We start from the raw sequence: 12,140 nt of genomic DNA, 5'->3' as shown, positions 1-12,140 counted from the left end.
AGCCTTCTGGACTGCGGACTCTGGAACGAAACAGTCTGGCCCTAAATCGGGGCTCTGCCAACTGCATGACCTTGGGCAAATGATCAAGGCTATCTGACCACCCTACTTCTTGGTCCACAAGACCTAGGAAAACGGTCACACTTACACCACCATCCAGTGATGCAAGCCGCTGTGCGTACAAAATCCCGAGAGCTGTTACTGGCACGACCTGCTCTGATTGGCCCCAGGAGCACTGTCACCTTCCCAGCCACTGGGTCATCTTCCCAGGCAGGCTGGTGAGTCCCAGCTGTCCACCGGGAAGCCTAGCTTCAGCTGAGGGGGGGGGGAGGGGGGAGAGGCCACACAGGAGAGGAGGCCAGGCTTCATTCCTGCTCCCCGGGGGTGTGGCAGTGCTGGGTCCCACGGGGTGGCTTCTCTGGGTCACCTCTGTTCAAGGGCCGCCCTCCCCAAACCCCATGTGTGTGTGCGCGCGCGCCAGGCAGGGTTTTCCTGTTCCTGTCTGAAGTCAGGGGTGGGAGAGTTTACTGGAACGCTGGGTGGACAAAACCCACACCTCTACCTCCCCCCCACCTATGCGATCAAGAAGTCTGTAGCCAGCCCAGGGTCGGACTCCAGTGCCTCTCCCGGGGCCCAGAAGGTCCAGAAGCCCTTTGCCCCCTCAGGCAGAGTAACAGGCTCTGAGGTCTTTCCAGGTGCTGTGATCCTTGTGAGGCTTCTGAGGGCTCTGGCCTTCTGTCACAAAGAGGTACTAATACATTGCCTCTGCCTCTTTTGGAACCTGAAAAGCCCACGCGAGTCCCAACTTGCACCCGGATTCCTGCGACGGACACCATCACCCCTGCTCCTGTAGCTGGCGGGGGAATCTTCTGACAGCCTCTCCGGCCTGGCCAAGCTGGGGTGTGACCACAAGACCCAGCCCTGCTGGTGAGGGAGGGCCTGTGATGTCCCAGCACTAAGTCACCCGAGTCACAGGAAGGATGTGTGAGCTCAGGCCAGGCTGGACTTCCTGGCCCCGCCCTGCAGCTCCCCCTGCTGGCCCCGTGAGGTCCGTCTGCATGGACTGGGGAAAACGGGGGGCTGACACACACAGCAAAACAGATGCCACCCAGTTCACTTTCTCATGTATATTTTTGTTGTTGTTTTTTTTTTTTTCTGTAAAATGTCCCAGTTCTTCCATAACTTATAAACATGATTTATACTGAGGGATGGGTGGGAAAGTGGGCGGAGGCGGACTGACCGGGGATGGGAAGCTCTTTTTCTTACTGCCCTCGCAGGCCAGGCCCAGGGCCCTTGTGGGGACTGGATGCCCCAACACCTCCCTGAGGTTGTCTGGCCGCCTCTGCCCCTGGTGCTCAGAATCTGGCATGCCCCTCGATTCCGGAATCCCCTCCAGGACTCCAGGCCCACTGGGCACCCTGCCCCTAGTGCTCCCGAATCCTGGAGCGCCCCGTGGTTCCAGAATCCCCCCCCCTCAGCTGCTGGGGTGATGGGTCCCCTCCTTTCCACTGCCCCCCCTGACCCCCGAGGAGGGAGGGAAGGGAGGGGGAGGAGGGCTCAGGTCTCCCCTCCATGGCAGGGGGAGGGGGAGGTGGGGGTCTGAAGGAGGAAGGGTGGACGGTCGGGGCCAGGAGGGGCTCAGCCGATGGTGAGACCAAAGCCGCCTGGAACTTGTTCTTTCGGTGATTCAGGAAGGCCCCGAGGGCCAATGTCAGGGGCAGGGCGGGAGCTTCTTCTCCAGTGTGGCGCCCACGACCCAGTTGCTGTCGACGGAGCCCTGCGGGGAGATAGCTGTGTTGAGAGCCAGCTTCCCGCCCCCGTCCCTGCTCCAGGCCACCTTGGATACCCACCAGCCAGACTACTGGCTTCTAGACCTCTGACCACACATGGAAAACCTCTTCCTGAACCCCAAGTTCTCTGGCCCTGGGAGCAACTGGCTTCCGCCATCCTCCCTCCCCTAGCACGACCGACCCCCTCCTGCCCGGAAGCCCTCGGCCACACCACAGGCCCCTCCCATCCCAAATCCGACCACACCAGGTCTTCACTCTCTGGGAATGAGTCTGTCACACCCCCAACCCGGAGCCTTGGGAGGACAGGGCCTGGCCTGGGCACACGGCAGGTGCTCAGCATCTGCGGAACACACACCCCCTCCCAGGAGTCGTGTGCCAGACAGGGGTGTGGGGCCTTGGGAGCAGAGGAGCAGCAGAACTGAGACCCAAACCCAGCCTCCGACGCCAGGCTGACTGCAGAGACACAGACGGAGAGACTGGCATGGAAGGTCAGTTTCAGAGGCAAGTAAGTCCCCGGGGCCTCCTTGCTGCCTGCGGGGGCCCTGCCCGAGGCTGCTTGGAGGCGGCTTCCTGGGCCACCCTTCACACACCGCCAACCTGAGAACTGCTGAGGTCCAAGAAGAAAGGCTCGGAACTTATCATCAGACTCGGAGCCGGCCCGGAGGGGGCTGTGATGGTGCACTGGGGGAGCCCGTCTCTACTCTGGGCAGAGGCGTGGGGTGGCCTGGGGGCCCCCTGAGCTCCTCCCACTTGTGAAAAAATGAAAAGGAGGAGCAAGTGTGGGGTAGGAGAGGGTCAGTGGCGGGGAGAGGAGTGGGTGTGGTGGGTGCCAAGCCCAAGGCCAGGCACCCACCTTCTCAACAAGCATCCCCCCAGAAGGGGCGGCACGCACCCCTCCACCACCTGCTTAGGCCGAGTCTGGGCCGAGTCACTTGACGCCTCCTTGTTTCCAAGCGGGGAAACCAAGGCCTGTACCTTTGAAGAGGAGGTTGGCCTTGGGCAGGTCCAGCTGGTACCCAAAGGAGACGCTGGTGTCCTGCATCCTTGTGCTGGCCTCGAACTCCACACCCACCTGCAGCTGGAGGGGCCATGGTGACGCGCATTAGTCAGCGTCCCTGGCCGGACCCCCGGGGTCACGCTGGGTGGGGGGGGGAAGGGGAGCCCTGACCGCCCATGCCCACACAGCATGCCCTCACCACGGGTCCCCGACCTGGCTCACCTGGTCACTGGCTTTGTGGTAGTAGGTGGCATGCATGCCTGCCTGGCCCAGTGTTACCGTCGCCAACCAGTTGTTCACTGTGACAGAGCGGGCGGAAGGGAGGGGATGGGTGCAGGTGACCAAGGGGGCTTGGGGTACATGGAAGCCAGGACCCTGGCCCCCAGCCCCGCCCCCCGGCCCCCAGGCTCACATGTGTACTTCCCAGCTAGAGACATGACAGTGCCTTCCTCCCCGGGCCGCCGGTGGTAGACGAGCTCCCCACCCAGGGCCAGACATGGTGTGATGCTCTGGAGGTAGTGGGCCACGAGGATTCCTGCAGGTGAGATGGGGCGGGAGGGGGCGTCACATCGGCTTGGTGGTCAGGTTCTGTGGAGCCAGACTCCTGCTCCAGGTGCGTACCTGCTGGGGGCTCAGGGACTACCCCTCAGGCCTCTCAGGCCCCACGAGGCAGGCATTCATTTGGCACCATCTGAAGAGGCTAAGAGAGTGAGTCACTGACCCGCTGTCGCAAGATTACGCCAGGGGCAGAATCTGGGCTTCTTCACCTCTCGAGCCGGGGTTCTGAACCCCTCTGCCGCTGGGGAGAGGCTGGAGGGCAGGGCTGTGATGAGCACACCTCCAGGGGCCAGACAGCCTGGGTTCCAACCCCAGCCCCACCACTGGCTGACGGAGTAATGGCAGGCCGCTGGGGTCACTTCTCTGCGAACGGGACTACCTCCTGAGATGGCACTGGAATCTCACAGAGTGACTAAGGCGCAGGGCAGTGTCCGGTGCTCCGGGATTGCTAGGACTGGCCACGCTGAGGCCTATAGCTGGCCCCCCCACCCCCACCTCCTGGCAGCGGGGACAGCCCCAAGGCCTCCTGGGAGTGGCTAACAAGTGATTGCCCGCTGCTGGCCTGAAGTCCTGGAGCCCAGGGTCTGACGTGTTCATGTGTAGAGTCTCTGCAGCCCAGGAGAGTAGACACCACGAATGCGAGCTACAGGAGAACCGGGAGGGAGAGAGTCGGAGACGCAGAGGGAGTGATGATGAAGGAAAAAACGAAGGAATTATGTGGAGAAGTGGAAACAGAATCAGAGAAGAGGGAGAGAAGGCTGGAAGATTCCCAGGGGAAACTAAGAGGACATAGTCGGGCTGAGGTCATGAGCCAATGAGGAAGAGGACGGAGGAAAGGGGAAGGCAGGGCAGGGACACAGAGGAACAGGGGAAGAGCTGAGAGCAGAGGCTTTGAGGGGCAAGGGGAGAGCCGGGACACTGGGACAGGGACAGGACAGAGCGGGAACTGGTGCACAGGGTCAGAGGCCTCTCCCATTCCAGATGGAGGCTGCCATGGGGCTGGGGAGGCTGAGGGTTCATGGTCGTGGCTCTGGTGCTGTGTCTTCTGGGGAAGGTGCAGCCAGGAGCCCCCTTTGGGCTTCTGCGAGCCTTGCTGTGCATTCCCTCCCCGCTAGGGCAGGAGTCTGGGGTCAGTCCAGACAGCCAGCAGCGAGGCCACTCTTGGCATGCCCCAGGCTGGGCTTGTCCCCTCATTCAGTGCAGGGGAAACGTGGCCCCTGAAGGAAGAGGAACTGTCTGTGCTCCCAGAGAGACTGGGGCTTCGACTCAGGGCCCCCACCTCTCGGCTCTGGTACCTACTGGGACTCAGAGCTGGGGGACCCCTGAACCTCCCTCCGATCTCCTGGTCTGCCTCGCTCTCTCCAAGCTATCACACCTGCAACAGAGGGATCCTATTCATGCACACGCCTCACACCCCGTTCTCCTCCTGCTCAGAATCTGCCATGGCTCCCCAGTGCCCAGGAAACCCAGCCGCAGGGTCCTTCCTGCATGGCTAGGCCCCAGCTTCAAACCCGAGCCCCTCTCTCTTTCCATGACACAGCCAGCCATGTCCCCTTGGGCAGCTCGAACATGAGGAGCTCCCTCTTCCCTGTGCATGCGCTGTCCCTCCCGCCCGGCATGTCCTCTCCTCTGCTCAGTCCGGCCAACTATGTATTCACACCTCAGTGTTTCCTGGATTTGGCTACTTCTCTCCAGCATGCCCCTGGTTAGGAGCTGCGGTCACCATGGGACCAGGGCAGTCATCCCCCCACCACCCTGAACTCCCTGCATTCACCTTCCCCCTGCCCTGCAACCGGCAGGGTGACAGAGGCCACTGAGAGTCTGAGAACTGGGGTCAGAACGTGCTTTCCACTGCCTGCCCCTCTCCTGCTCCCCATGGAACCTGGCTTGTTTCCTTGGCTCACCCCCTTCTCCCTGCTCCCCAAGTACATTCCCCGGGCCCCTTCCCCTGGGGGATGCCCTGCCTGTAGCTCCGCACAGTCCTCCCTCCTTCCTGTACCCACAGTCCCTGAACCCAGCTGTCCCTCCCACTTGTGTCCACACCCAGTCGTCCTCGTCATCCCTGCCTCCCCCCCGACGCCCAGGGGCTCCCCGAGAGGGCCTGCACTTCTCAAGTGGGGGCCATTCTGCGGCGTGGGGAGTGGCCACGAAGGACCTCACGAGCCCGAAACCCTGGTCAGTGGGAAGCCTGCTTTTCCCTCTCCCTCTGCTCCTCCCCTTAATTCTCTCTCTCAAGCAAATAAATAAATAAAATGTAAGAAAAGCTAGAATAAAATGCGCCCTCCCAAGAGGGCTGTCTCAAGTCACTGGCTGGGCACACGCTAGCTTCTCAGGAGGTGCCCGAGGCCACAGTGGGGGAACCGAGAAGGAATACAGGTCCTTGGGTTAGGCCATGATTGGCAGTCCAGCTTCTGGGTTTCCTGGTTGTGTGAGCCCGGGCGCCTGACTCCACTCCGGGCCTCCTTTTCCTCACCTGTGAAATGGGGGACAGGAAAAGGGACAGCCCCTGCCCGCTGCAGGACACGGCGCTCCAACACAGGGGGAACCCCAACTGTGCACCCGGCCTTACGCTGAGGGCTGAAGACGGATTCTCCCACTCCGGTCCTCTGCCGGAGGGGTCTCCGCTTTTGTGCCCCTGTGACAGATGATGTTATCAGTGTCATCAGAGAAAATGAAAAGAACTTAAGAGATGAAAAACGTCCCCAGTGGCCTTGGCCTCCGGGGAAGAGGTCCTTGGGCCTCGGGGTTCTCAAGGCCAGTGCTGGGAAGCAGGGGACGATGGCAGCGAGTGCACATGGGGGTGGGGGTGCCCAGGGCCAGAGAAAAGCCCGGATTCCGGAGTCGTCAGACTCCTTGGGAAGTCCTTGCGTCCTCCTCGCGTCCTTGGGAAGCGCGTCCCCTCTTTGGGTCTCAGCAGGAGGAGGGCGATGGCAGCACCTACCTCACAGGGCTGTTGACAGAATCCAACAAGCCGTTCTCCTCACTGCTCTACTCCCAGTGCCTAGAATGGCTGAAGGAAAGGACGCGCATCACACGCCTAGGGCCCTGACCGCAGGCAGGAAGCAACACACGGGACATGCCACTACCACCACTCGCTCTCTCATCCGTGATTTTCTCAGTGCCTGCTCTGTTCCTGGCACGGTTCCAGGCACTTGGCGCACGGTGGCAAGTGAGACAGGCAAGTTCCTGTCCCGGAAGGGCTATCACCCTAGTGTGGGAGGCAGGTGATCAGAGCAAGGACATCCCCGGGAGGGGGAAGCACTGCGAAGCCCCGGTGGGGTGTGGGGCGACGGGAGACGACGCGATGCTGACCGTGCACTGCTTTCCTTGTGGAAGAAGTGAGCTGTGTCCTCTGTGACAGTGAGCTGTGCCCTGAAACTACTCACTCAGCCACGTCAAGACCAGAGAGGAACTCCAAGCAGCAGGGACGGCATGGGGATAGGTCATGGGGGAGAAAAAAAGCAGCAGTTCCAGAAAGCCTCAGGAAAGCTCATGTGGCCCAGCTGCAGGGAGCACGTGAGCAGAAGGGGGATGACGATGTCAGGCTGGCAGGGACATAACACGTTTCTTTCTGAGGTTCCTTATGCCCCCGTGGGACCTGTGGGTGCAGCCTCGCCTGTGACGCCCTGCATGCCCAGCTCCCTCCAGTCCCTGGACTTGGCGGGATGGCCCTTCCCTCTCTCCTCACCCCTTCTGATTGCTGCCCTCCTCCCTGCCAGGGTAACCCCTTCTCTTCCTTGGGGTGGAGGGCTCAGAGCCCATACCACCCCTGAGGATCCCTAGCCTCCAGCAGGCAGAACCGAGGGCTCTCCCTGGGATTCGGGCTTCCTGCCTTCACAAAGCCACTGAGTGCCCAAGAGCTGGCCCTCTAAGGCTGAGCAAATGGCAGCAGGACAGACATGAATGCAGGAACCCACACTCCCATCCTTCCTGTCTGTCGTTCAAGCCCGGACCTGCGGGGTCATCCCGACTCCTCTCGTTCACCTCCCACACCCAATCACCAGCCAACCCCATGGGCTCTGCTTTCAAAGTGGATGGGCCTGACCACTCCTCACCCCTCCACTGACCCCGAGATAGAGCCCCTCACAGTTTGCTCTCTGAGGGGCAGCACGGTGGGTCCTGTTAGAAGCCAAGTCAGCTCCTGTCTCTCTCATGCTCGCAATCCTCCACGTGGCTCCTGACTCATCCAGAGTCAAGGGTCAAGTGCTACAGAACCTCAGCTGCTTTGGGCCTTTCACCCCTGTGACTTCCAACTCTCCCCCTCTGCCACCCCCTTCTGGCAATCCAATCAAGGGCCCTGCCTCAGGGCCTTTGCATTGGCTGCTACCAAAAAGCTGAAGAGCTCTTTCCCAACAAAACCTGATTGGCACCTGCCCTCAACTCTTTGATCTTTTATCAGATATCACCTATGCTGGGAGGCTTTCTCTGAGGACCCCACGTACCCCTACCAAAGCCCTCAACTTTCCCAGCCCCCATGACCGGACGTCCTTTTTTTAAAATGCCTGTGTCCAGGTGCTCTGGAATGGAAGCACCCAGAAAACAAGCTGAATGCTCCTTGGTTTCCCTCCCCTCGTCCTTGGTGCGTGGAATGTACAAAATGCACGCCCCAGCAACTCTCATGCTGAATGTCGAGAAATCAAAGACAAATAGCCAGAGACCGCCCCCCCAAAAAAACAACAAAAAAAAACAAAAACAAAAAACCCCCAAAAAACCAAAAAAGGGGAACCAAGAAGAGACTAGACGGACAGGCGCAAGTCAGGCGGTCCCTGTCTACACCAACCCAACAGGAACTTTCCTTGTCAGCTTCCGTCCTTGGACTCAGACTACCTGCCCGAACTGCACGTGGACCCCCACCACCCAACCCCAGGGATCCCTGCACTGAAAGCACCCCAGAGCCCCACAAGTAACAGAAACAGCCCACATGGGGCGCCTGGGTGGCTCAGTGGGTTAAGCCGCTGCCTTCGGCTCAGGTCATGATCCCAGGTCCTGGGTTCAAGCCCCACATCGGGCTTTCTGCTCGGCGGGGAGCCTGCTTCCTCCTCTCTCTCTGCCTGCCTCTCTGCCTACTTGTGATTTCTCTCTGTCAAATAAATAAATAAAATCTTTAAAAAAAAAAAACAAAAAAACAAAAACAGCCCACATTCCCCTGGGACCCGTTACAGGCCCCCTGCCCCCTGAAGTCTGTCACACAAAAGAACGTAAGTAACCTGTTCCAACAGCCTAGTGAAGTAGCCCAACATCACAGACAAGGAAACTAAGGCCCCCCGGGGGCGAGGGCACTTGCATACAGCTGCCGTGAAGCCAGAGGCTAGAGCTGGCTTTGAAACCGACTGCTTGGTCCCAGTGCTATCCTGCCCAGTGTTTCAAAATCACTCCTGCCGCTGACCGTTTCTAGACAGTAGAAAAGGAGGTCTGGAGAAGGAATAGATTCGCCGGGAAAGCTGGAATGAGACCAGACTCCCTCCATGCCCCGTGCCTCTTACCTGAACCCACCAGGACGTCTGGATTCCCCAGAGTGACGGCTGCTGTGAAGTCAGAACCCCGGTACTCCCCGTCCACCTGCCAGTTCACGAACTTTGACTGCTGGGTCTGTAGGCAGGGAGGGAGAGTGTAGAGGGCTGCTGGGTGCTCGGGGCGGCGTGGGGAGCAGCTGACTTGGCTCCCACTCACCTGGATGGCCATCTTGGACCGGAGGCCAGGGCCCAGCTGGTGAATGACCTGAGCGTTGAGGCTGCCGCTGTTGTCCATGTCACCCACCAGCACGGGGAATGCCTGTGGCACAGAGGCAATGTCAGAAGTCAGAGGCCTAGCATTATCAAAACGCTACTGTGTGCTGACCCTAGGTGAGAAGCCTAGCGTCAGAAAACCTCAGACTAAGGTCCCCTCCTCCAGGAAGCCCTCCTTGATCACCTAGGCTTAGTCAGGTGCCTCTCTGGGCTCCCCCCGACCCCACGCATTTCAGTCCTGGTTACCCTGGACTGTCACTCTCTGGGGACAGGTCTGTTCCCTTTCACTACTAGACTGTGAACCCCAGGGCCATTTCAGCCACTACTCTGTCCCCACACTGCCCAGCACAGGGCTGGGCACAGAGTGGAATACAATGAAGGCTTGTGGAATAAACGAATTTACTGAATGGCAATAGTTGGTATAAGCAAAGATCTAATTCAGTCCCGTCTCCTTCCACACCTCTGGTTTCACCTGCATTCCCTAACTCAGCCTCTGCATGGCAGCCTGAGGGATGGTCCTAGCGCCTAAATCTGGTCATGCCTTTCCCCGTCCAAATGTTTCCATGGCTCTCCACTGCCCCCTAGAGAAAGTCCAAATGCCCTGTTTGGTATTCAAAGCCCTGCCTGATCTACAGTTCAGCCCCGCCCACTCTGGGTCATCCCAGTCTGGTGACCCCCGGCTCTGACCCAGCACAGGGCTGGGCAGAGAGCGGTGCTTCAGGATGAAAGAGTGACCATGCTCCAAAGCATTTTCAAGAAACAGTCCCCACTTCCCAACACCACTAGCAGCTCAACCTTTTCTCTGCCTGGTGCTTGGCTACATATTGGTTAGAAGAAGATACAATGAACAAATGTCAAAAGGAACCTCACCTCTGTGGGACTCAGCTGCTTTGTTCCCACGTACGTGACCCCGAAGTGGTAGTTGGACTCCCCAATTGTGCTGAGGGCTACTGTGTGGTTCACCTGGGAGAGGAGGGAAGGCTGTGGGCAGGAGTCTGTGGGCCACCCGGCAATAAACCCAGCTGAACCTGCCCCCAGCAAAGCTCCCTTCCAGCCTAGGATGGGGATACTCGCCAACCCGGCTTCCCCACTGTGGAGAAAGACAGGCAGCTCTGGGTAGGGCAGGGGGTAAGAATGGGAGGTTCAGCCTGACTAGATTAGACGTTCGAAGAAAAGATAAGCTGGAGACAAGGCTACCTACCCGTACTTCACTCCTGCCTGGTGGAGGGGCATCCCTGGGTTCTGGGTCCTAAACACTTCCACTGGACCCAATGAGCAGTCAGACTGGCATTGTCTCTGTCTTTTCAGGTGCCAAAGAGCCTAGCCCTTTAAGGGGGATTGAGGGGGTTGTATGTGTAGGTGCAGGGAGATGGCTAGGATGACCTCTGGAGAGTACGGCACCCGGAAAGCTCACCTGGAAATGGTTACTCAACCCTTTGTTGACTGTGAGCTTGACACCTTCCATCTGAATGGGAAATAGCTCTGAAGAAGAGAAATGCTGTCACTCTCCACACACACCCCAAGGCAAACACGCCAACTCTCATCACTTCCTTCCCTACCATCCCAGCTCTCCTCCTTCCAGGGACCCACAAGCAAAACATCCCACAAAGCACCCAACCAATAAAAAGACAGTCTAAGCTAATACTCAGGACCAGGACCAGGACCAGGGCCTTTCTTTGCCTGCATCCAAATCCCAGTGCCACCGCTTACTACCCAGGTGACCCAAGGCAAGTCACTTTAACTCTCTATGTTAAACTTGTCCCCTGTAAGATGTCATGTGTAAGCTCACCACATGGAAACATTGCAAGGATTTAATGAGTTAACATATACTGAATGCCAGAACACTGCTCAATAAGTCATCTCTACTTCTGCTATCATAATTGTTCTAAGATCCAGAAGTCTTGGGTTCACCCCCCCAACCCCGGCCCCGGCACTGGACCCTTGCTGACACTGTGACCTTGGGTCTCAGTTTCCTTCTCGATCACATAAGAAGGCTGGCTTGGCTAACTTCGGGGGTTCCCTGAAGTCTCTAGCGCTTTGCTCTGCAGCTCTGGCACTTCATCCTGAGGTTCCACCATCCGATCCCATCGTTCTATGTCCCAAGTCCAACGTTCCACCATTCGACCCTAACGTCAACGCCTAACGCTCTGTTACATGTTTCCAATGGTCGGTGCCAATTCCCAAGGTCCTCTAAGTGCTCCCCCTCCCCCCCCGAGATCCGGGCCCTCACACCCCTGCCAGGTCTGTCGCCCCTCACCCTTGCACTTCCGGTGGCACTCCTCGAACGTGCCGGGGTTGGGCAGGCAGCCGCAGGCCCCATCGTCCGCGGTCCCTGCGGCGCTGCCGGCCGCAGCACCGGGGGTCCGTTCCGAACCTCGAACCGCGCCAGCCCCAGCACCCAGACCGCCGCCGAGCGGCGGTAGCGTGAAGCCGGGAGGAGAAGGCGGAGGTGGCGGCAGTCCCACGAGGGCGGGCGCGGGAGGCGGCGGCGGCCCTGCGGGCGGCGAGCTAGCGGCCAAGACGTTCCCCATGGTCGCCTGCAAGGGGGAAAGGTCAGAGGGCGAAGGTCAGGGCCCGCGCGCTCCGGTTCCAGTCCCAGCCAAACCCCGCTCAGCTCCGGGCCCCGGTTCTCACTGGCGGCAGCGCCTGCACCCGGCCTGGGCTCCGCTCCCACCCCGTGCGCCACGCGCAACCGAACCCGCTGCTGCCGCCACCGCCACCGTTGCCCCACCCCGCCTAACCCATTGGTTCGGCACGCTCTGGGATCCGCCCACTAGCTTCCAAGGCTTGGCCTTGCAATTGGAGTCATGGCTGGGAGTCCCACCCCACCTCTTTGGGACGTCCTTTTCTATTGGCTCCCTCACAGGCCGGTCAAGGCACACTTCCCCGCCTTTCCAATTGGCCCGCAGAGACCGCATCTATTGGCTCGCAACGCCGCGGGTTCCAGTGTTCTCCCACCATTGGTCTGCGCTGCGCACTTTGAAACGCCCACTGACTCGTCGCCTCCGCCCCTCTCCAGTGGGCGTCCCTTCTTTCGACTCCGCCCCGCGGCGACATTGCCACTGTAATTGG

The 12,140-nt window shown here is 59.6% G+C and overlaps 1 protein-coding gene across 1 annotated transcript; it reads right to left on the bottom strand.

Moving 5' to 3' along the window:
- Positions 1-1,109: 1,109 nt before the first annotated feature.
- On the bottom strand, positions 1,110-11,847 carry TOMM40 (translocase of outer mitochondrial membrane 40). Its single transcript, XM_047709963.1, is given in 12 exon segments — positions 1,110-1,661; positions 1,664-1,717; positions 1,720-1,788; positions 2,763-2,865; positions 3,007-3,083; positions 3,197-3,319; positions 8,826-8,931; positions 9,013-9,114; positions 9,939-10,031; positions 10,483-10,550; positions 11,326-11,605; positions 11,703-11,847. Coding segments are annotated over 11 exon segments (1,095 nt in total). The 5' UTR covers positions 11,600-11,605; positions 11,703-11,847; the 3' UTR covers positions 1,110-1,635.
- Between the last annotated feature and the right edge of the window lie 293 nt (positions 11,848-12,140).

The sequence above is a fragment of the Lutra lutra genome, chromosome 17 (genome assembly GCF_902655055.1).
Source record: "Lutra lutra chromosome 17, mLutLut1.2, whole genome shotgun sequence".
Lineage (NCBI taxonomy): Eukaryota > Metazoa > Chordata > Mammalia > Carnivora > Mustelidae > Lutra > Lutra lutra.
Note: the sequence above shows the minus strand (reverse complement) of the source record. Positions and strands in the feature narration are given on the sequence as shown.